Genomic DNA, 24,453 nt, shown 5'->3' on the forward strand with positions numbered 1-24,453 from the left:
GGCCGGAGCCCCACGCCCTGCACGGCCGGGACGGAGCAGTGTTGTGCAAACACGGACGCCTCCATCCTTCCCCGGGCACGGCCGAAGGCGAAGCGGGGCCGGGCACCGAGCGGCAGCCCCGCCGGTGCCGGCTTTTTGGCATCCCTAATCGCGGCTGGCCCCTGTGATTGGCTGCGCGGCTCTGACCCCGCTCGGGCTCCCGGCTGGGCGGATAAAAGGGGCCTGAGCCGGGGGCTCCCAGGCACTCCCGGAGCGGGCACCAGGGACCGCCGGCCGCAGCATGACGGGCAAGGCGGGCGCCGCGCTGGCCCCGAGCCTGCCCGGGAAGCCCAAGCCCGACGGCGCGGCCGCCGCCGCCCCCGCCCCGCCGCCCCCGCCGCCGCCCCCCGCGGCCGGGGCCAAGCCCGGCTCCGGGCCCACCCCTCCTCGCTGCACCGGCTTCGGCATCCAGGAGATTCTGGGCTTGAACAAGGAGCCGCCGTCGCACCCCCGGGCCGCCCTGGACTCGCTGCCCGCCGGGCACCTGCTGGCGGCGCGCTCCGTGCTCAGCCCCGCCGGGGTGGGCGGCGTGGGCATGGGGCTGCTGGGCGCCGGCGGCATCCCCGGCTTCTACGCGCAGCCCACCTTCCTGGAGGTGCTCTCCGACCCGCAGAGCGTCCACCTGCAGCCCCTGGCGCGGGCCCCCGGGCAGCTGGACGGCAGCCAGACGGCCAGCTCAGGTAGGCACGGCCCCGGGGACCCCCGCCGAGCCTTTCGTTTCGTTCCCGAGGAAGAGGATTAGCGGGCGGGACCGCGTCCCCGCCGCCGTGCCGGTGCCGCCCGGCCCGCCGCTCCCGCTCGTTGTCGAGGAATCGGGGGCCGCTCGGTATCCCTTTCCTAGACGGCAGCGCTGCCCGCGGGCCCCGGTCCCCCCGGAGCGGCGGGACAGCGGCCCCGGGGCAACCCCCGCCTTCCCCCCGGCGGCGGACGGAGCCGTCGGACGCGGAGCCCGAAGCGCGGAGCTGCGGGCACGAACCGGGCCGGGGGAGCGCATCGAAATGCGGGTCCCGGTTCCGTCTCCGCGGCCGCTCCTTTGGGGCGAAGGCGGCTCCGCCCTGCCCTTACCCCCCGGGGAACGGGGCCCGCGGACAGACAGCGGCTCCTCACGGGATTTTTTTTTCCCCCCGCCTCGCAGCTCTGTAAACCTCAATTTTCCCCTTTCCCGCTCCGGCGTTCCTGCGGGAAGTCCGGGATGCCCGGGCCGGGGCGGGCGGCCGCGGGTCCCGGGCGGCGGGGAGGGGGCTGCGGCTCCCCCGTTTTCCTGCGGTTTTCTTGAGCTCGCCAGTCTCCGCGATTTAGCAGCGACAGAACCGCAGCAAACGACTCCGGGGCGGAGAGGGGAGAGCGAGAGCCCAGTGTCGGCCCGGAGCCTTCCCGAACGGGAGCGGATCGCCCCGAGCCCCCGGGACCGGCGCCGGGCTCAGCGCTGGGGCCGCCGGCGCGCCCCGTCCTCGGCGCGATCGCAACGAAACCTTCGGCCGGAGCCGCCGGAGGGAGCGGAGCCGCCGGGCCCGGCCCTGCCCGGGGTTCCCCGGCGGGGAGGGAGCCCCAGCCCACGGCCGCTGCCTGTCTCTCCGCAGATTCCGAGGATGTCTCTTCCAGCGACCGCAAAATGTCCAAATCTTCCCTAAACCAGAGCAAGAAACGAAAGAAGAGGCGGCACAGGTAAGCGAGCGGCCGCCGTCATCCCCCCGAGCCCCGACCCCGCCGAGCCCCGCTCCGGCTCGGAGCGCCAGCTCCCTGCGTCTGCTCCCGCTTTTTTTCCCTTCTCCTCGTCCAAAATAAATCGAATTTTGGGACGTGCCTGTAGGGACCGGAGGGATCGGCCACCGGTGTCGTTTTATTTAATTTTTCCGGCTGCGGATCCAGGTATCCCGAGCCGCAAACCCGAGCAGCCCGCGGGCGTTCGGGTGGGATGCGGATCACCCGTGTTCAGCGGGAAAAAAAATCATCAGCCTGGCCAAAACCGAAGTAGTTAAATAATCCAAATTGTCCCTTGCTCCACACACGGCAATCTTAACATTGGCTGTCAGCAAGGGAGAATTTCTATCAGTCAATGATTTAAATATTTTATTAGTTACAAATAAATGTTTTGCCGATATATCAAATAGTTGGGAATGGAACACAGGTTGCAGAGAAGCCGAAGAAGGCTGGAGAAATAGTGAAGGAAACGAAGATCCACTTTGGGACACCCGGAGGGGATTTGTTTTACCCTCGGGAACGGTCAGGGCAGCAGCAGACTTTGCCAGACTTCTCCCCCGCTTAAAATGGAGTTGGATCGTCTGCGCCTTAAAAACAGAAACGAAAAATCCCGTGGCGGGTTCTGGCATCGCCGTGGCCGGAGGGTCAGGACAAAGAAGGCCAGACACCATCCACCGTGGGTGATTTAGGAATAATTAAATCAATCCTACCACGAAGCAGGAAGGGTGGATTAAAAGATGCCCCAGTGAAAGCTTAGCAGGATGCGGGGTGGAGGGAGACCGATTGTCCCAGGAGGCGTCCTGCTATGCGTGCGACGGGAAGCTTGGTCTGGAGGGCTCATCCCAAACCTGGGGTCCTTCTCCAGGCAAATGCTCCCGTTTTGGGTGCTCTGGAGTAAATACGGGTTCGTTTTCGTTGTGGACCGGGCAGGGCTGGTGAAAACAGCAGAGGCTGCTCTACAGATCTCGGTCCAGAAGGGAATTCGAATTTGTTTTATTGTCGGTTCTGGACAGAAAGCAATCGGCAACATCTGCCTGTAGTTGTATACCCGTATTCTGTGCTAAAGGGCTAAGACCTCTAGTTGTACCAAGAAAAAAAGCTGCGAGATGCCTGCAAATAGCTGCAGGATAGGAACACTGCGAAGGGCAGTGTATTGTGTGTTGCAGAAGGGACAAGGGCTACTCAGGGTTGAGAGCTAAAAGGGGAAAACTTCGGCTGAATGTCAGGCAAAGCCCTCCCGCCGAAGAGCCTCCCGTGCTCTGGGCGGAGGGGAACGCTTGAAATTTAAACTGCATCAAAATTGGAATAATTTTTCCTGTGGTCTCAGAAAGAGAAAACGCGCGAGTTAATGCTCCTCTGCTCTCCCTTGACTTCATAAATCTGTCGGAACAGAAATAAAACTTGTTTGAAATGAGAATGAATTCAGGAGTGAATTTAAAGAAGGATCTAGTTGCGAGCCTGTCCCTTACATTTGCATGCTGCTTTTGTTAGCAACCTTATCGATCTAGTGGAATCCTTTCGATTCTGAATAGTGGAGGATATTTCTGATATTTTCTGTCTATGCTCTCTGGATTTGCAGGGCTTTTCCAAAATTCAGATGTATTTTAGAAAGAGACTTTTTTTCCCCCCCCCCTACTCTTCCCTTCCCCTTTCTGAGAGCTGCATGTTTCTCAGTTTGATAATACATTCTACATTTACTTTGAACAAAGGCTGCAATTCATTGTTGGCTTTTTTGGTTGGTTTTTTTTTGTTTTTGTTTCTCCTGTTGTTAGTTTTTATCGAAAATTGTGGTTTGTGTATCAGATGGGCTGGAGGGTGGGAGTTTTAACCCTCGGGGGAGTGGAGGTGGTCCGGGAGCTCTCATCCATCCCCTGGAGAAGGGCTTTCATCCGTCTCGGCTTTCCAGCTGCTGATTTTTCAATCTGGTTGTCCCGAGCTGAGAACTGGCTGCACAGAGGCAGGTTGGGCTGCTGCCTGCCCAGGGTGGTCCAGGAGGATTTCCAGAGGATAATGGGGTAATGCAAACTGGCAGAGAGCAGCTAGTAGGATATCGGCGCGGAGCTGGCACTGGCTTTCATAGGGGCACCATCTTAGGGACTAGACTGGTTAAAAACAGTGGGGAGCAGAGCAGATAAAAACCCTTGCAGGACTCCGCCAAGGACAGGAGTTTCAGGGAGGGATTATTTGCTGGTGGATATTGAAGAGGCTGAGGACCAGCAGCTGGGGAAGGACTCAGCACCTCCTCATTTGTGATGATGAGGGGGTGTTGCTGTATCTCAGCATAACTATCAAAGGGTTAAGAAACTTCTGGATGCAAGAGGAGGAGGGGGATGGTGTTCAGCCAGGCCAGGGTTGGGTACTGCTGCCCTGTCAGAGGAAGGTGTGAGGCATAGGGACACCTTCAGGATTCTCATAAGAGGCAGAAGGGGTCTGAGATGTAAGAGCAGCTGCCATTGCTGCTGGTTGCAGGTGCTCGCTGCTGGTGTGGGACATCTCCAGAGGGAAGCCCCTGAAAGGGAAGGTGATTTGTAACTGTTCAAATTGCTGCCTTCTGGCATATTTCTGGTTCTCCTTTCACCCTGGCACCTGACCTTTTGTGCACAGAAACACAGGACGGGGGCGGGGGGAGAAGCTATGTGTTAGCAGGTTGCCCAGGTTTCTGTAGCTTCTGTACGCGTTTCTCTGACTCTTCATCATCTTTGCTTCTTCTTGTGGTTTTTTTGATCAAAGAGTTTTACTCCCCTCAGGACAATCTTCACATCCTACCAACTGGAGGAGCTGGAAAAGGCCTTCAATGAGGCCCACTATCCTGACGTATATGCTAGAGAGATGCTGGCCATGAAAACAGAGTTGCCAGAAGACAGGATACAGGTAACCATTTCTTGCACCCCCTGCACCCCCCCCCCCTTATCCTGCCCCGCTAAGCCATGTTCATCCCTTCTTGAAGAAAAGGCAGCAGCATGAAGGCTGACATTGGTCTGAATAAACCTTCCCAGGTTGTCCGCTCCCTTCCTCACCATGGATAGGCAGCCAAGTCAGCTACTCTTAGTAGATCTCTATTTGGTGTTTGTTTGTTGACGTGTGCCGCATGTGATGTGTTGAACCAGCGAGTGTGTGTGTGGGGGGGTGTTACAGAAGGAATTCTAAACCACTGAAGAAAGACTGATATGCAGGGAAAGAATGCAGTGTTTCAAGGTCTTGGTGGTATAAGCAAGAAGACACTGAGCCTGGGTGGGCAGTGTGTAAAGGGAAAGGACTCATCTCTGCTCCTTTGAGCGCAGGATGATGCGCAGGGATGTCGGAGGCAGCTAGGACCACCGTGTGGGAATGAGTGAGTGAATCCCAGGGAGGTGTTTGCAGCTTCTCTGCACGCTCACTGTATTTGCCTCCTCAAGTGAAGCTTCCCTGAAATTTCTGGGGATAGGGTTTTGGGTTTTTTTAAAATTATTTTTAATGTTTCAGGCTTAATTGCCTGCCAGTCCTGTTGTGACACTGTGAGGCGGTAGAACGAGGCTGTATGGAGTATTGCTGCTGTGTGGTGAAACCTCCGGCAGTAAGGAGCAGCCTCAGCTGCAGGGTTGTGCCAGCACCAGTCTTCGGCGTGCATGGCAGCCAGTAGGCAAGCAATCATTACAGCCCAAAAAGCCGGATAAGACTTAGTGATGCTGTGTACAGCGTGGGAGGCACAATGAGCTTGGATAGACCAAATATGAAGTTCACAAGGGTGGACACCAGCAGCTACTGCTTCCTCCTTTCTCCCCATGCCCTGCTCCTGCCAGCTTGCTTGCACGAAGCAAGTCTCAAATCCGTTTTTACTGGTGCAAGTTCTTGTTGCTTGGCTGGCTGGAGGCTAAACTGGCCTGGTTCCCTGCACAGTGACAGCAGCTGCCTCTGTGGCTGGTGTGTAGTTCTTTCTACATGAGACCTGAGTGCCACGCGGTGTTGGGAGGGTGCTCGTTTCCGTGGTTCCTCCTTTTGCTCAGTCCCTCCTCAGGCACGTCCAGCACCTGTGCCTTCAGCCTGCGATCTTCCTTTGCTAAAGAGATGGCCCAGGAGGCTGCTCCATTGCGGGTCTGGAAGGTTGGTCACAGGGCATTTAGCAAGATAACGCTGCTGCTGGAAGCTGCTGAGCCATGACCCAGCGCAGGCACAGGGAGATCCTTCCAGACAAAAGTGCAGCCCTTTTTTTCCCCTCAGTCCTGAGCCCCTCTCACTGCCCTCATTTTTGTGCTCAACCAAGAGTGACATTTTTGTAAAAGCAAGTTGTGCTGCTTATCCTGTTGTGCTGGCAGGACTCCTGCTGACCTAACAGCTTGTAGATAACCTGTGTGCTGACAGAATTTCTAATGGTCTTCAGAAATTATGGCCCATCATCTCAAATCCTACCTGACACATTAGGATTTTCTTTGAGCATCAGGCCCTACTGCTTTACCTCTCTAGGGGAAGACCTGTTGGGAGTTCAGTGCTGCCCAGCATTTGATGCTGGGTGATAAAGAAGGTCCTTTGATTCCTCATAAAGGACCTTTTCAAGGAAGAGGTTTATCTAGCGGCACAGTGTGTGTTGAACTGCAGAGGATGATTTCTCCTGTGGCCGGAGCTAAGGGCCCTCACTATGGGTAAGGTGGAGGGAGATGTTATGGTGGACAGTGCAGAGCTGGGCACTGCATGTACTGCTTCAGCATCTGGAGAATCCTTCTGGTTCTGAGACTCAGTGTTTTATCTGGTTTGGAAGTGGTGGGTAACTTATTTCAGCTCTCTGACTTGCTGCTGGCATGTTATTCTGCAGCTGCTTACTGAAAACCCGCCAGCTCTTCCTGCGCTGCAGAGTTTTTTAAGGTAGGAGTGCTCCAGAAATCTGATTGACAGCAGAAATACCCTATGGTGTGTCTGTTCTGAACATCAAGCGTTGTTAACGGCACAGGTATTACAGGAAGAAGTGCTTGTGAGGGACACTTCTGCTTACCATGAAAGGCGAAATCATGAGATACATGAATTTGTGGCACATGTTGAGTGAGAACACCAGCACCGTGCCAGGGTGAGTGTCAGGGTCATGTAGGACTCCTGAGCATCACTGATGGTGACATGTTAGTTTTCTCACAGTCCCACACCCAGTTGTCCCTTACTACGTAACGTATGTAGTTTCCTTGTCCACGTTCTTTTTGTGTGTGTCACAAGCCATGACAAGATGATTCCTGGCCTTGGTCATGCTTCTTGTTTCACCTCATATTCCTTTTCAACTTTAGCCCCTTTTGTATGAGCCTAATTCTTTCCCCCTTGTTATGACATTCACACTCTCTAAATAAATCTAAACAATTCACCTGTTTTCTTCTCCCGGCTGTCACTTTTGGTTTTCATCATCACTTAAGCAAGCTGTGAAGATCTTTTCTTGAATCATTCTTCATAAATCACATGCTAGTCTCTTAATCATGGGGAAGCCAATCTTGCCTGTCAGTCTGTCTGGAGATAAGGGACTACATGGCCTACAGCTGTACACATCGGTTTGGTTGGGCTTCCGAGACCTTGTAAACAGCCTCGGATTAGCACTGATCTACTCACTTCCACATTTATTTATTTCTATTTATCATATTCTGTCACCTCAAGATTTTTTTAGACAGATTTTTTTTTTTATAATTATTGTTCTCAGCCTCTTCCCTTCAGCGTTCTGGGTTTTAAATAGCATTTTATTAACTTTGGCTAACAAGCATAACAATGGCCCTGCCAGCTCAGACACAGACAAGAGATGTATGTTAGAGAAGAGTATGAGAGCAGGGCAGCTACCAAGTGATACTTACAGCCTCCTGGGATTTTGAGAACATGTAAATATCTTAACATCCCACAGCAAGGAGTTCCGCAGCAAGCAGAATTGCACAAGTGAAGTAAATCTTGCTTTGAATCTATTAGTGTCATTTAATGCCCCTTGGAAGAGACAATTGGCAATGAATCTTTATTCCCTTTTTCATAATATTTATAATTTCATGTAATCCTATTTTTTTTTTCACTTGCATGAGCTTCTGACTGCTTGAGGGAGCTTATATTTTTGCGTTTTCATTGTAGCTTGCAGTTCCTCCCATCTTTCAACATTGTTCTTTGCCTCTTGTAGGTCATTAATGAAAGTGTTTTGTAAGATCGTTGCAAACATTGCACGCTATGGGCTTTCATAACGTTTCAGGTGGTTTCCCACTGGATCCACACCTAACAGCAATATCTGACCCGTATTTTCATTCATGGAATTATTTCTCAGGCGTTAGTAGTCAAAGAGAAAGTAAATCACCTATGAAATTCAATATGAAAGTGAAATTCAAAGAGTGCAATAGAGAGAATGATATATAGGGATGGCTTGCACGTGAAACCTTCAGCAGAACACTACAAATAGCCATCAGAGGCCAAGAAAGTTATTGGCTTGAGAGAACATTGAATTCAGGGAAAATATTCAAATCCTCCATTTAAAGAGAAGATGAGCGTGTATTATTTTTCAAGGCAGCAGTCTTTCACATCGCATGCATCATCGTCTCATATTGAACTGGCTGCTCCTAGGAGGAACATGAGCATCCTTATGTTGGGCAACATGGGAATAGAATTTAATTTTCCCAGTGAGACATTATGGCCATTTTGCAAGATGCTTAAAAAAGTCTGCATTAATTAATGTACTTGAAAGAATATTCAGAAGAGTTGAAGTGCTGCTCTTAGAATAAAACCCAGACCATTTTGTAAAATCCAGGTGAGGTAAGTAGATTTCTGCAGGGAAGTATATGCTTAAGACTCAACCTGAAGTAGTCAAAATGTCCTCAAGCTGACAAGTATTCTGACACTTGACGTAAATTGGTGTCTTTCTCATAGCACTCTTAATGTAATGTGTAGATTTTAGATAAATTCTACTAATTGAATTTATTCATATGTGACAGTTCCAAACTTCAAACACCAGTATCTACAATATAGAAGTTCAGTAACAGTTTGATGTGAGGTTATTGAAATGACTGTGTATGTTTGCCATTACAGTGTCTCCTCCTGATCAAAACAAAAAAGTCAGTTAATCAGTTCAGTATTTAAAAAATATATAGTTCCTGACTGCCATTGTGGGAACACTAGATTCACCTTTTAAGGGAGGTAATCAATAAGAAGAGAGAATAAAAGTGCTAAGAATTGTCAGTTCTTGTTTTTAAATGATTGTATGGTATTTATGTGGGTGGAGTATTTTGGAACACATAAAATTGCTCACATAAGCAAAAGGAACCCCAGGGAGAGAGATGCTGGTGGAGGAGTGGGGATTGTCTGTGTACCCAGTAAATGTAAATTTTGGCTAAAAAAAACCCAAACCAGCTAAAACTCTAATTGAAATGTATTGTTTTAGGTGTTGTCTGATTAAGATATCTAAGTATCACTGCGTAGCCCTTGAGGATTTGAGTGGGGATGGAGGAATCAGGAGGGGTGGTCATCTGCAGGGAAGCATTGGTACCAGCCATGTGTTCCAGAACAAGAGGCTTACCTTGCTTCAGTTTTGTGAAAATATTCTATATTTAGAGGTGAACATAATTTGGAAAGGCATGAGGAATCTGTACTGCACCAAGCAGGAGTTCAGGAGTGAATCCGTGGAGTCTCCTCAAGAAACACAACAGAAAATGTGAGGGGAAAACTTGGCTTTATGCAGTTGTAGCAGCCCTGTCTTCTCCCTCTCCCACCAGCTTTTCCTGCTTGCTGCAGAGTGTTGAATTGTAGTCCTAGTCCCACAGCACAGGTGTGGAATAAGGATGATTGCTCCATGCAGTTGCTGACTTGTCCTGGAATGGCCAACAAGGCATTTCGTAGTACTGCAGAAAGCAGTGATGTTGGTCTTTCTAAGCTTCTGCTGCTACTGTCACTAAGGAAGGACCTGTCTATCCTCGCTAAAACTTTGGGTGACTCTCATACTCGGAAGAGAGAAAGGCTGGCACAAGGCACAGTGCCAGCAGGTTCCCACCTCTACCTTTATACGGCACAGTCATGGAGATCATGTAGCTGGAGGGAAATTACCAGAGCAATTAGAGTGGTTAGAGGTAGATTACAGAGGTGATGGAGAAGCTGAAAGTGTTGCTGCTGTGTGAGCCAACCATTTCAATCTTTATATATATTTTTTTAAGAACCCTGCAAGAATTTAATCATGAAACAGAGCTGAGCAGCTAGTGCTGGCTATTTTTGCCAATAATTCCTGAGTAGTGGGGCAAGCCACAGCAGTGTGGTACCAGATAAGTGTCATTAACTTCCCCTATGCTTTTAGAAATGTAGAAAGTGTACAAGTGAGAGTAATAAAACTAATCAAACTTACTGGCTTGGTGAGAATATTATTATGAATGATTTTCATGGTGTACGATGCATCTCTGCCTCTGTGTCTTTAATTGGTATGTGAGGAGTTCATCCACTTTGCTGCCTCTTCAATAATAGGCTTGTTTAGTTGATGTAAATTCATATGAATTTCCATTTTTCAATTAAGAGTTGTTTAATTTGGCCCTTTCAGTAATGGAGGGTTTTCATTACCCTTTATCTGCAGCCTGTTTTCAGTCCATGTGCTAGAACTTTGTTTACAAGTTAATTACCATAGCTGCAAACAGAGGGGCTGGGCGATGGGTGAGTGTAGGAGCCTTGATGAGCTGGGATTACTGTCTGAAAAGCCTTATACTACATGCCTTTGGACACTGGACGGAAATGTTACAGGAGACAGAAATGAAAATGGTTGGGAATATCTTCTCAGCTAGCTGTGAAGTGGGGACTGTCCCGTTTGTCACTAGACCATGGAGGTTACCTGCCCAGCTTGTGGGATTTAACCTGGTACAGCTGGGGCTGCAGATGCAGTTTAAAAGGTGGGTTTTAGTGCAGAGATGGAAGTATAAAAGTATGAAGATTTTATATACCCAGGTACTGCTTTATTTCCCTGTGTTCAGTCCCTGAGTTGCTTCAGCCACTGACCAGTTTTCTAAATGAGACAGAAAAAGCAGTAACACCAAACTTGCCTGTCCTTACCTTCTGCTCTCTTGTTGCAAGATGTATAAGACTGTCCCAGCATAAGGGACCCTGTGGTTTTGGTGTGCTCCTCCACACTAGAGGGAGAGAAATGAGGCTTTGCAGTGACAGCTCCTTCCTTGTTCTCTCCACGGTTTGGAGACACCATCACTGAGAGTCAGATATCTTCAAATGTTGGGGTACTTAAGCTCCCCGTGAGAGGAAAAACAGGCAGGCAACAAAACAAGCCATAGCCCATCGCTGTGAAGTGCCTTGGCAAGGACTTTACCGGTCACTGCCAGGAGAATGAGGAATGGCCTTGCTGGCTTAATGCCAGGCTGTGACTACTCTTCCCCACATTTAATCCCCTGTTTTCTTAACAACGGTAGGTTAAGGGTAACACTTCTCCAAGTTAGCGAAGGCACTGTGGTTCCTCGATCACTTAAGCTGTTCTGGAAACGCTACCACAAGTCTCTGTGCTGAGAACACTTGCATTCACTCCTCTTTTAAATGATGAACTTTTTCTCTCTTCTAATATTGCTACAGTTTTTCACAAGTGTTTTTTTTTTTCTTTAAATAAATTGGGCAGCCCAGGAAGTTCGATAGTTAATTCCCTTCCAGCCTTAGGATGCCTGGCAGAGGGACCAGCGAGTGGTTGTGCGTTCAGATTTTCCTTTAATGACCCTTTATAGAAAAGTTTTCCTCCTTTCCTGACTTTGAGCAGAGATTTTTTTAACAGTTCAATAACACAGGCATTTTAGAGACAAGGTTAATTTACTCTCCCCTTTATTTCTTAATGGATCTATTTTTCTCTATTGTGTTTATCGTTTACCCTGATAGATCTCGACAAGTTCTTCTGGTTCTTCTCTGGCAGCACAAACCTTGTCTGCCTTTTCATTGGCCGCCTTTGTGATCGTTGTACGAGCTTGGTTTGGCACACGCCTGTGCGGTGTTGAGAATTCCAGTACTCCGTAGACATCCGAATGGCTCTTATCTCCACGTGCATGAGGCTGGCAGGTCCTTTAGCGGAGCAGAAAGGAGGAACTGAGTCACAGAACAAACTTGCTACAATATTCTACAGCACAGGTGGCTTCCAGAGACCACCTTCGTCAGAGGCTGGGAGAAAACATTAAGTGTTCTTATGTCTACTCTGGGTGGTATTGCCCTGGGACCATCAATAGTTGTTCAGTTTAGGACCTGCCTGGTATGAGAAGCACAGTTTGCTCCCTGATTCCCGTTTCTGTGGGTTTCTGTTGGGCTGCCAGCAGTCTAAGCAAAGGCAGAGCTGAAACTTTGGCTAGTGGTTGTGAGAGCTTTCAGCTGCAGCTTTCTCTCCAAATTCATAGCAAGGGAATACAAGTGAAGCATTGGTTGTCTCTGGTTAACTTTCTGTCACTATTATAAGTGCTTATGGCATGCACGTTGCTCATTCATAAACAAACTTATTACAGCATGTTACACCGTTTTATAATTCATAAAGTTTCAGTAAATATCTTCCAGCTAATGCTTCAATGTGCCAAGAGTTCCCATGCATTGGTGAGCCTGTGCTGCAGCCCTCGGGGGTGGAGGGGGCTTTGTGGGGTATCCCCGTGCATGCAGGGATGAGCTTGAGCCTCATCTTGGGAAATGCTGTCTGAAGCACTACTTGGTGAACATCATCTGCTGATGATGCCCAGCCTCCAAGTCCTACTTTTTTTATGGAAAAGACCAGAGCTTTGCTCTTTACTCTGTGTGTACTGATAAAGGAAAGCGTGGCATGCAGCTGCTTCTGACATGCAAAGGGCAGCCCAAGAGAAAAGACAGTGCTCTGTAGCTGCCGAGGAAGGCTGGAATCCCATGATCTGATTTTGGTGCCCCCTGAAAGGCGTCATGGAGGAGGATGCGCCATTTACTCCTCCAACTGCCCTGACTTTTCATAGTATCGTAGAATCATAGTATAGTTTGGGTTGGAAGGGACTGTAAAGATCATCCAGTTCCAACCCCCCTGCCATGGGCAGGGACACCTCCCACTGGCTCAGGCTGCCCAAGGCCCATCCAACCTGGCCTGGAACACTTCCAGGGATGGAGCAGCCACAGCTTCCCTGGGCAACCTGGGCCAGTGTCTCACCACCCTCATGGTGAAGAAATTCTTCCTAATGTCCAGTCTAAATCTGCCCCTCTCCAGTTTATACCCACTCCCCCTGGTCCTATCCCCACAAGCCTTTGTGAACAGCCCCTCTCCAGCTCTCCTGTAGCCTCTTTCAGGCACTGGAAAGTCACTATAAGATCTCCTCGGAGCCTTCTCCAGGCTGAAGAAGCCCAATTCTCTCAGCCTGTCCTCGTAGGGAAGGTGCTTCAGCCCTCTGATCATCTTTGTAGCCCTCCTCTGGACCCGTTCCAACAGCTCCATGTCCTTCTTATGTTGAGGATTCCAGAACTGGACACAATACTCCAGATGAGGTCTCACAAGAGAGGAACAGAGGGGCAGAATCCCCTCCCTCCCTGCTGGCCACGCTGCTTTGGATGCAGCCCAGGACATGGTTGGCCTTCTGGGCTGTGAGCGCACATTGCTGGCTCACGTCACGCTTCTCATGAACCAGCACCCCCAAGTCCTTCTCTGCAGGGCCGCTTTTCTTGCTCTAACATGAAGATGGTGATAAGGTGGGTCCCTGCATGTTCACAGGGTGTGTTGCATGTGGTCTTTATGAAGACCCAAAGGTTTTGTCTGTGCTAGAGGAACTGCAGAGCAGTTTTAGCAGAGGCAAATGAGGCAAAATGAAATTACAAAGGTGGGAGAGCAGCTTGGTTAACAGAGACAAGCATTGTGAGCACCCAAAGGATGGATGTTCTATGCTGTGTCACTCTTTGTGTCTATGAGAAGTGGTTGCCTGGGTTTATGTGGACTAATATGATGGTTGCACCCTTGCTAGCTTTCCTATGTTTTATCATGCACCCATGACTGTTGTTTTTCCTGGTTATCAATCAGCATGTTAGGAAGAGAGGAATTTGGGTGTTTTATCTGCTGTGTCGCAGCATCTGGCAGCCTATATGGAGCCAGCACTCGAGCAAAGCTGCTGGTCAGCTGGCATCATGCTCTGACTACAAGTAAATATTTCAGGGATGCTGTTTGCTGTGCAGAGTGGGCATGTGCTGAACCACTGATTTCAGTATGTGTACCATGCACATGATGTGCACATTTATTTCTCTTTGGGGAAGATGGGAGCTCTGCACCTGATGAAGTTCTCCACTTTTTGAAGCTTATATGCCAACAAGTGAGAAAACGTGTTGCCACGTGAGGTGGCAAGGCCAGGTGAAAACTCCACATTTCCCAAGGGGATGCAGTTTAAGACTTGTTCACTGAGCAGGAAGGATTTTACAGCTTTGGCTGCATAAGTCAGATAAATTGCAACAAGCTATATTAGCTATATTTGGCTCACACAGTGCCTTTAAGATCAGGATTCAGAGGCAGGCCTGGCCTGCAGGACTTGTGGCATGGTAATAGCATGTACATTTTTGCTGGGTGGCGTATTGAACCCATATAAAATGTGTGCCCCGTGCTAGTTTATATTAGAGGAGACCCAAGCTTGGATGAACCATCATGTCTTTGCTCAATGAGGATGAATACTGTCTCACAGCACATCTCAGTACACCTGGTTGGACCTGTTAGCTGAGCGGGTCTGTCACGATTCCACCTATTACCAGGAATGGCTCTTCCCGTGCTGTGTACAGGAATTGCTTTTTTTTAATGTGAGCTCAGAAAGCTTTCCCGGTAAGAAGAGGAATGACAAGTCCCATGATCAGCCATGCAGCCCATGTGCAACCTTTACTGCTCTCATTTAACTTCATACCCACTTTACGCCAGCCATAGAATGTGATGTCACCATAAACGGTACCAATAATTTTGACATTACATTTGAAAAGACAGCAATAAACCATTTCCAGCTTCACAAAAGTGATACAGCCACCCTCGGGACAGGAAGCTTTCCTGGGACCATAGGTAGAAGAGAGGGATTCGGGGAAGCCCCACTACCCAGACGGACCATACAGTCCTGGGGCAATTCATTATAAAGCCCCAGGGCTCACGAGTGCCAATGGGAAGGTGCTCTGAGGAAGACATGAGGCCGTTCTTTGCAGCGCTTGCATCCTCAGATTGTACCCAGCAAGGGCCACCAGCCCTTTTTTCCGGTATGAGGGTGAGGACATGCCTTTTTTTTTCAGAAGAGGTTTTCATTTTGACTGGTCTCATGGTAGTCTTGGGTTGGAAAGGAAGAAGGTATATAGAGAGATGTGTATTTGTCAGGAAGAACTTAGTGCTGAGATGGTGGCAGGGCCAGGGTGTGGAGGTGAGCTGTGGGTATTCTCTGGTCTGCAACTGGACCTGCTAACGGGCTTCAAGTGGGGAAGTGAATGGTATGTCACTGGACATGATTTTAGGAACAGCGTTTTGCTGTCAGGGAGGAAGGATAGTGTGGCTGACCAGGTTTTTCTAGTCGAGGAGAGGGGAAACCAGTACGCAAGTAGAGGTGTGAAGCACTTGCACTGAGAAACAGAGCTGCTCTGTGCCAATACTTCGTCATGCATACAGTGAGGTGACAGGATCAGATCAGCATGGTGGGGAAAGGGACATCAGGAACTACGTTGTGCTGGTGTAATTGTACAGAGGGAAGAGGTCTGGTGGATGAATGAGAAATTCAGCTTCTGCATGGTTCAGCCTGACATGGCTGAATCCCTGGAAGAAGAGCATGATACTGGATGTATGAGTGTGTTGGGTCAGATAGCCATCAGCATTGCCACGTCAGGTGGGACCATGACAGCAGATTACAACCCAAAGAAATATCACAGAAGTCACCAGGCTGCTTGTTCTAGGGCAGGGTTTCACTGCTGTGTCCTCACTTGAAGAGCTCAGTATTGGAAATGGCTTCTTTGCTGGGATCATACGGATCAATACTTTGACTCTCTTAAGTGGAAGGTTTGTGCCAGGGGAGTTTTTCAGAGAGCAAATAAGACGGGGTAAAATGCCCGATAGTCCATGTGTGGGGCAGACAGACTCAGTGTTGCTGCTGGGGCAACTTCAGGTTTTGTCCCTTGACTTAATTTGCCAACAGCCGTGGGTGGCTGCTCCCCGCAGCCTGGCGAAGGCTTCAGCTCTTGGGAGGAGTGTTGGTTTGTCTGTCTCTGTGCGTCTGTGCATGTGTGGACTTGTATTTGCTTGTGGCCATCTAGTGGACATGTCAGCGTGCACTGCTTGGGTCTGGGACCATCTTGTGCACAGTAAAGCTCGTTACTTGAAAGACCCCTATTGAAGCGCTGTGTCAAAGGCAGTATGTAAGATTTGGTGAAGCAAAAATTCCCCATTATCTAGCCTGCAATTTTCCTTTAAGGGATGAGGCACGCTTGGGCAGACAGTATAGGATTATTTTATGAGAAAGGCAAAATTAACCACTACTGATTCTCCTGTCTGTGTACCCCAGCTTGGAAAGCGGGAGCCGAGAAAATGAGTGTAACCAGTGAAAATTTTGGGCTGAAAAAATACAGAAACAATAGATGCCTTAAAATATCACTTTACTAATTCAGATCCCTGGCTCATGACTAACCTGTGGGAGATTTTTCTCTTTAGTGGAAAATGTTTCAGGAGCTGATTAGGTAAACAAACTAACTAATATAATGAATGCGGATAACAAGGACACATTGAGTCACGTCCCTTCGTGAAATGAAAGATTCCTCCTACTACAATTTGCTCTTCTACATCATCAATAATCTGAAGAAGTGCTGGTCATAATTTGTGATTCAGAGGAGGAAACTGGCAAGAATAACCTTGCCAGCCTTGATTCCGAAACACTGCAACCCTGCAGTGCAGTGCAGGGTGCCTCTGCTTTTACTGCTTTGGGCAGTGGGCACTGAGGGTGAGAATTAGATGGTGATTAGGAACATCCCTGTTTATAAGGCTCTGTAGAACTGCTGGTTTGGGGAAGAAGGCCTCAGAAGGACAGGCATTTGGAACAAGCATTCAAGAGATGAGATTGAAGGTGTTGGCATTGGATGCTGTCTTGATTTGTAGGCTATGGCTATTCTTGGAGGAGACAGAGTCAGTGTGACGTGCCCAGCAGGGTTAGAGAGCATGTGACGCTTGGCTGTGACGAAATAAGGGCTGAGTTGATGGGAATATCCTCTCTAAGTGATATGTTACCACTCTCTGTTTGCCTATTTCATATTAAGAACAGGTTTTGCAAGGTGGTGGGTTTTGCTTTTGCGGCTTTGCTGTGCCTAGAACTAAAACCCATGGATATGGAAGAGACTGCAGTTTCTGCAGGGTGCACAGACATAACCAACTTGCAGTGTGCAATATGCAAGTAAGAGTCGTCTTACCCTGCTGCCAGTGCATGGAGGGTGTCTGGCAGACTTGTCAGAGGCATGCTTGCCCCCTGCCCCCGGCTCAGCTGTGATGGTCACCACCTGAGTTAGCCCTTGGTGTGACAATGATGACACTTGTGGGGCCTCAGGAGCAGCCCAGAAGAGGACTTGGGGCTGCTAAACAGAAAACGTGCATGCACAGGCTGAACTTGGGTATTAATGCATGCAATGGATAGCAAGACAAAGCTGTCATCTTTACTGTGTTGTATATTTTTTGAGGATGAGGTTACGGGAGCGAGCTCCTCATATTTCACAGATGGTGCTCGTGTGATAATAAAAAGCTGTAAATCATTTTAAGATGTAGTCTGTTGGTCCAGTAGACTCCTGCATCAGATTATGATAGCTTTGTACAAAAATCTGATATGCCTCAGTCTAAAACTAATCAGGGGGTTTCACCACTGGTTGTAAAGCATGGAAGCGCAAACACAATCTTTTCACCGTACCATGGGCTGTGTGACAGTGAACCAGACAAAAGCAAAAAGGAAAGTGCGTGGTACACAGCCACATCAGTAGAGCATGTCACAAAGCTGAGCTGACCCATATGATGGGAAGGAGCAAGACCAAACATGCACAAACCTAAACATTGCTTGAGGCAGGCTGAATTTTGCAGAGCCAGAGGAAGTTGTGGAGTAGGTATCTCCAAGCAAAGACAAGAAGCAGTCAAAGAAGGCAAAGAATACCAAACCTATGAGTAAAGAGAAGTGTAAGGGTGAAACTCTCTCCAATCAATGTGGGGGGGGAATGAGGTGGCAACAGTAAATAACCACACATTTGGAAGTTGTGGCTGATGCACCAACACAGCCAAGAATACCTCAGAATTACTAAAACTGTTGCATAATTTAGCTCAGGATCAAGGCACAAGAAAATTTTGGTAACGCATCAAGAAATTTGCAGAGAGCAGTGAGATTTTCTCTCAGAGCCATCTGAACAAGGGCGAAATCCCAAGAAGAGCCACAGGGAATAATTCTGCTAGTCTGAAATGGTGTGGGGGCTGCCAGTGTTGTGTTGAAGCTCTTCCCAGCATGCTTCATGGGATGGGCTTATGGCAGGGGTGCTGGGCTGGGTTCTGATCCCAGTAATACTCACTGTTGAGCAATAGTAGGTTCACATGACTTCATTCCTGAGATAAAGATATGGCTCGTGGTATTAAAGCAAGATGGCAAGTCTATCCAATTTTTATCCTGCTAGAGATTGTGGGATTTCAAACTTTCCTTTTTCCAAGACAAAACCAAGAGGAAATTCCCATCAAATGACAAAAATTGTTATGGGAAATCTCATAATGATCTTACTAAGGTGTTGATGTCATGTATTTTCCCATATGGCTTTAGACATAGATTCTGCATGTCTTAGGTGGCTGAGAATGAAATAAAACATTCAAAAGAAAGCCACCAATAATTTTGATTACACTTCCATTGGCTAGATGCAGTTTTTCCTGTGCGATCGAATCAGCGTTTTTTGATTGAAAATTTTCCCCTCTCTCTGGCCAAAATTAGATTGCCAGCTGGCAAAGCTTCTGCTGGTTCCAGCGTCTCTGTGGCCTTGCCATGGGAAAGGGGATGCTCTGGGGCAGCAGGTCAAATGGTAGTGGACAGCACTGGGCCAGGTTGAAACCTGGGCGGGGAGGAGGGTGGAGGAGCATGTGGCATGAGGGAAGATGTTTGGGGCATCGAGGCAGGAAGGAGGAGAAAGGGAAGGGTGGTAGAAGTATCAGTCAGGAAGCATCTGGGTAAGAGAGGATTGAGGAGAATTTAAGAAGTTGCCCACTCGGTACTTGATGGAAAAACTTCTTTCTGGCTGAGATTCCGGGTGTGGCAACCGGTGACAAATGCAGCTGTGCAGACCTGAGCCCTGTAGGCTGCTTTGGGTATGTAGAAACCCATCACGGCAGCCCCAATCCAAGGCAGAAGAGCAGGCATTGTCCCTTGGGTTGTGCAGGAATTTCTCCCTGAAGCCAGAGGAGACAGAGAGGAGCTCTGCAGCAAGGGATCTGACTGTTCTGGTTTATCCAGGGCAAAACAGGCAGGACCCCTCTCCTGGCCCCTGTGGGTCAGGCTGCCCCTTTGCAGCACAGAGGTGCCAAGGGTGGCTGCCCCACAGCTGTGGTCTGGAGTAGGTATCACAGGAGTTCGTGCCAAGGCTGGAGAAGAAGCGAGCCAGTCCTGCCTGGCTCTGCCCTCGTGGCTCTGGGAGCAGGAGAAGCACATGTTCTGGAGCGAGAGACCCTGCCAGCATCCTGCTGACCAAGGACCGAGCAGAGCCTGTGTCACACAGGCAGGTCACCCTCTGCCAGCTGAAAGAGTGGGTGGAGAGGGGAAGCTGAGCACTCATCTCTCAGGCCCCGAGGGATTCAAAGCCATCCGTGGTCCAGGGGTTACATGCCAAGAGAATGAAAGTGCAAATCAGACTGTTTATCATGCAGAGGAAGTGACATGTGGTGAAGCAGCCTGGCTGTAAAATCCCCTCTGACAGGCACAGAGTGTCTTCTGCTGGGAGAAGCTGGGATCACAGCCACTGAGACCACCACTCCACCCACCATGCAGAACATCCCATGGCTCCAGGTTGGGCTCCCCGGAATGGCCTAGGCTGGCTGTCACCAGTACTAGCGAGACACACGCTTGATACTCTGTCTGTATAAGGCTTTGGTGCTGAGCAATTCCCCTTTGCATAAGTAGAAGAGGCGAGCTTGCCTGGGTGGCTGAGAGCAGGGCATGGCCACACAGCATCAGTCTCACGGTCCCACGGCAGTGCTGGGGGTCCCGGGCTCTGCCCGAGCCTCCCAGTGCTCTCCACTGCAGCCCCAGTCCCCACCAGCTAAGGGCAGTGGGGACAAGAGGGGGTTAAGCTGTCAGCTCCGTAATGTTAAACAGGTGTCAAAGGCACCTCCATATATCTGCAGATTGAAATCAAATTCTTTGCAGTATAAAAAGATAAATTACCCAGGCGATTCCCGCCTCATCCCACTCATCAGGCCAGCGCCAGACGGCAAGCAATTTTTTTTTTTAATGTGCTAACGACCTAATCAAGCAATCAAGTCGGAGAAGATTGCAGAGTGACCCCGAGCATCCATCTGCCAGCGAGACCCCGCCATTCATTTCCATTCTGCACTGTACTTTCTGTGAAAGGGAGGGGGAAAAAAATAGAAAAGGGAAAAAAAAAAAAAATCCTAAACAAATTAACACCCAATTTTCCGTGAGTCTAATTAGTTAAATGAGGAGGTGTTTGGGGTGTCTGCGGGGAGGGAGGGGCTGCCTCTCGGAGAGGGGCCTAGTAACTCCATGGCATTAATTAGCGCAGGTCAATGGCGTGGTTCCCTGGGGACCAGCTGCTTTAATTTCCCGTGATATTTCAGTGCCTGAGGCCCATCGATTCAAACTGAAATTAACTTATTTTTCAATCAGGCCTGGGCTGCCCCTGGGGCTGACTCTTCCTTTGCTTCCTTCTGAATAGACCTCGAGCAATTTTTCATCTAAAGCTGATGCCTCTGCTCGTCGGGAAAGGAGGGGAGCCAGGGAGGGAGGAGGGTGAGGGAGACAAGAGGAATGGAAATCGGAGCGCTAATAGATTTCTGCCAGCATCCCCCACTACCGTCGCAGCCCGCCTCTCTGCTCACTGGCCCCCAGGTCACAGCTCAGAGATTATTCTGCCAATTTTCTGAGAATTGAGGGGCTTTTCAAACTGGGAATTCAGGGCAAAGCACACGGATCAGCTTCCCCCTTCTCCCTTCTCTCCTGAGCATCCGCCCCCCATCCCAGCCCTCCTGCAGGCGCTGCTGCCCGCAACCCTGGGCTGCAGCTCAGATACTCGGTAAATAATGGAAGAAATTCCCAGGCACGAGAGCCAAAAGCCACTAGAAAAAGATGCGCGCTGGCAAATTAATTACATCCTGCCGAGAGGGATGGGACATGCTCTCATGCTTGGCCCTCAGCTCCTGCAGAGGGAGGGAGAGATACCGAATGGCTGCTGCATGGGGGAAGAGGCTGCAGTGCTTCCACCATGAGCATCCATGTGTCTGCCTTCATCCCACTGCACAAGCACATGCATGTTTTCATGCAAGAAGGGGACTGACACATTCTTCCTCTGAAAAACCCATGTCCCTCTTTGTTGCGTGTCCCAGGTTTGGTTCCAGAACCGTCGGGCCAAATGGCGGAAGAGGGAGAAGTGCTGGGGCAGGAGCAGCGTGATGGCTGAGTATGGGCTCTATGGTGCCATGGTGCGTCACTCCATCCCACTGCCAGAGTCCATCCTCAAGTCTGCCAAGGACGGCATCATGGAGTCCTGCGCCCCTTGGCTCCTGGGTAAGAGAGCAGCTGCCTTCATGGGGGGCATCAAGTGAGTTGAGATGAAGTGAGGGGTTGTGAGGAAGAAACCGGAGCCAACTTGAAAACATGGGCGGAGGGTGGCAAGAGTGTCCTTCTGCCCTGCCACCCTCTATCCCCCAATGGCCCTTGTCAGTAGGGTCTGACTGCCCATCCCAAATCCCTGCTGGTCCTTGGATCCTGACCTGCAGGATCTGGCCAGGGCAGGAATGCTCAGGTGGGTGTTGGCTTTTGACGCCCATGGTACAAACATCTCACATGCTCAGCCCTGGAGCAGAGGCTCCAACCCTTCCCCAAGGTGGGAGGTCATCTGACGCCCACAGCCCTGTGATGCTGTGTGGGGTGCTGGGACCCACAAATGTACTCTCCTTGCACCAAGTGCCAAGCAACGTGCTGGTGCTGCCTCCTCCTCCTCCTCCCAGCACTGGGAGGAGCTGCATGTCTGCAGTTTTGCTTGGTTTTCTGTGCAGATAGGGAGCAGCCACCCTACCATGCTCCTGCTCTTTGCTTCCTGCTTTCTGAACTTTCAAGCTGGTTCTACCCCAAAACTAGTGCCTGGCATCCTGACAACAAGCTGTCCTGTCCTTCTATCTGTGTGAAACCAAGAGAGGCAGAAGGATGGGTTGTGTGAGGAGCGGGTTGATAGAGGAATAGGCAATGGGGGTGGTCTCACTGCCCAGTCTTGATGAAGCTAAGGCAACGGTGCTGCTATCCAAGACCCTCATCCCCTGCAGGGACAAGTTAGCTTTAGGTTCACGGAGAGAAATAAAGGGGAGAATAATTATAGACCTTGTGGGGAAGCCCTGAGGCCACAAATGGCAGGGCTGGATCACCCCAGCAGGCGGCTGCCTTGCCTGGGCTGCCTTCGCACGGGGGCCAGAGCAAGCGGCCCGCTGCAACTGCTGCATGAAGCGAGGGTTTCTGCTTTTCCTTAATTCTGGCCTCTCTTTATCTTTGCTGTTTTCAGTTCAAGATGGCTTTCCCATGCCCAGGCGCTTTTCTAAACCCGAATACCAACAATTCTTTTTAGGGATGCACAAAAAGTCTCTGGAGGCAGCGGCTGAGGCGGGGAGGAAGACAGAGGTGGAACGCCAGGCCCTGCCCAAGCTTGACAAGGGTGACAAGGAGGAGAGGGGCGCGGATCCCAAAACCACCATTTCCCAAGAGGAACTGAGAGAAAACAGCATTGCCGCCCTCAGGGCCAAAGCTCAGGAGCACAGCACCAAAGTCCTGGGGACCATCGCTGGGGACACCCCAGCCCCAGGCAGGAGGACGGAGGCAGGGGAGGAGGTGGCCGCCGTGGAGGATGAGAGACAGATGGAGAAGTCGAACTCATCGCAGAAGGAGGAAAAGCTGATCTAGGGAGAGAAGAGGCGGCAGAAGCCAGCCCCAACAGACACTGTGTCCTCTGGGGGTTGCAGCCCCCCTCGGACCACCGGGCCCCCCTGGCAACCCTTGCCCAGGGAGCAGGACCCTGGTCTCTGCATTTGGGGTTGCTTGGCAGGGTGCTCCCCTGCCTGCTCCCCTCGAGCATACCCCCGCCCCTCGCTCCTCTGCCCCGCCGGACCTTCCTCAGCCCCCACCCCTTCCTTTTGGGGGACCAGGAGTGTTCCATCATCATCGCCACCCAAGAGGACACCAAGGCTTTGGGTCCCTCTGGCCTCACAAGCAGCTCTGGGGCTCTGTCCTCCTGCTCCAGCCCCAGACCCCATCTGCCATCTCAGAGAGAGTCTGTCCCCTGCTGCCATGACCCTCCTTGGTGTATGTCACTCCCTAGTGCTTCCCGGGCCCCTTCCCTTGGTGACCTGTCCTGCCATACCTCAGGCAGACCCGCTGCCTTCCCGGGGCCATCACCTCTGCCTCTGGCCCAGGCTGCAGTGAGACAAGCCCATGGCAGTGTTTGTGTGATATGACGGCTCGGCTCTCCGTCCAGGGTAGTTTGCACCTTCTACCCAACTTTTCCCTCCCAGCACTGAGGTCTGCCAGGAAGGGGCTGCAGCTTTGGGGTGGTTGAGTTTTGCCTCTATTCAGCAGGGAGAGGCAGGTTTAGCCCGTAGGTGTAACACCTTGGTCCCACCTGGCACCTCGAGGTGACCCCAGCCTATGCTGCTGGCTCCCGCAGGGCTGGCCACCACAGCCAAATGGGACTACCCCAAACACCAAAGCCCATGGAGCCTCCTGCACCCCTGTGGAGGGGCTGAACAGTGAATTTATTTACTGAATACATTATTCCAGGTGAAAAAAACCCAACATCTACCCAGTGTATTTATTGAATTCAGTTTGTCCAGCTCACCCTCTGAGTGTTAAAGGGAACGACAGCCATGCAGATCCACCCCAGTGCATCCCATAATGTGTATATACACCTCCCAGCTGGCCCCACACGAGCACATGCAGACCCACACAGTCAAACCTGCTCCGTGGTACCATCACCTTCCCATCCTTGTAGGACAGTGACTTCCAGGCAACCCCTTCTGTCCTGCTTTCAGCTGTGAGCACCCTTTCCCCAGAGCTCTGTTTTAATTCCATCACAGGTTAAGCCCCTCCATCCAGCCCTTGTTTGTCTTTGTCCCCTGATCGTTTGACGTGTTAGATGATAGCCCATGGTGTGTAAATAATGTATATACAGTGAGAAAAGAATTCAGTATTGAGGTGTTTGAGATATGGAGCTGTAACAACTTCTAGTAATCCAGCATCTGTGATTTATGTGCCATTTTCTGTAAAGAGATGAACAAGAATAAAACTAAACAGGAATACTGTGTATGAATCTGGTCACCCATGTTCAAAGAGGGTGAACTCAGCCAAAGCTGAGAGGGCAGGCCATAGCCAGAGAGAGGTAGGAGCTCCAAAGCAGCACAGAAAGACCTTCATCTTCCTCCCCACCCAGGCATGGAGAAGATGGGGCTTGGGTGCTGCTCTCCCTTTGTGGTGAAAGACAAAGCTGAAGGAGGTACACTTGTAGCTGGGGCAGAAGGTATGTGTCATGGCATGGAAAGGGTCAGAGAACAAGTCACTTCATCATCCAGAACAGCTCTGGTGC

At 50.3% G+C, this 24,453-nt stretch overlaps 1 protein-coding gene across 2 annotated transcripts; it reads left to right on the plus strand.

Moving 5' to 3' along the window:
* The first annotated feature begins 280 nt into the window (after window positions 1-280).
* On the plus strand, window positions 281-24,174 carry VSX2 (visual system homeobox 2). Of its 2 annotated transcripts, none has more exons than XM_054068847.1 (5): window positions 281-719; window positions 1,620-1,704; window positions 4,488-4,611; window positions 21,215-21,395; window positions 22,384-24,174. In XM_054068847.1, the coding sequence occupies exons 1-5, from the start codon at window positions 281-283 to the stop codon at window positions 22,776-22,778; spliced, it is 1,224 nt and encodes a 407-aa protein (XP_053924822.1). In that variant the 3' UTR covers window positions 22,779-24,174. The 2 variants fall into 2 exon arrangements, with proteins under 2 accessions (XP_053924822.1, XP_053924823.1); XM_054068848.1 differs by having other exon boundaries at window positions 22,447-24,174.
* Window positions 24,175-24,453: the final 279 nt, after the last annotated feature.

Source organism: Cuculus canorus, chromosome 5 (genome assembly GCF_017976375.1).
Source record: "Cuculus canorus isolate bCucCan1 chromosome 5, bCucCan1.pri, whole genome shotgun sequence".
Classification (NCBI taxonomy): Eukaryota; Metazoa; Chordata; class Aves; order Cuculiformes; family Cuculidae; genus Cuculus; species Cuculus canorus.

Bases quoted from the DNA above. Each gene is read 5' to 3' on its own strand.
- VSX2 (XM_054068847.1), top strand. From the start codon at position 281: ATGACGGGCAAGGCGGGCGCCGCGCTGGCCCCGAGCCTGCCCGGGAAG. The intron at 1,705-4,487 runs GTAAGCGAGCGG...TACTCCCCTCAG, and splicing joins CGAAAGAAGAGGCGGCACAG to GACAATCTTCACATCCTACC. The intron at 4,612-21,214 runs GTAACCATTTCT...TGCGTGTCCCAG, and splicing joins TGCCAGAAGACAGGATACAG to GTTTGGTTCCAGAACCGTCG.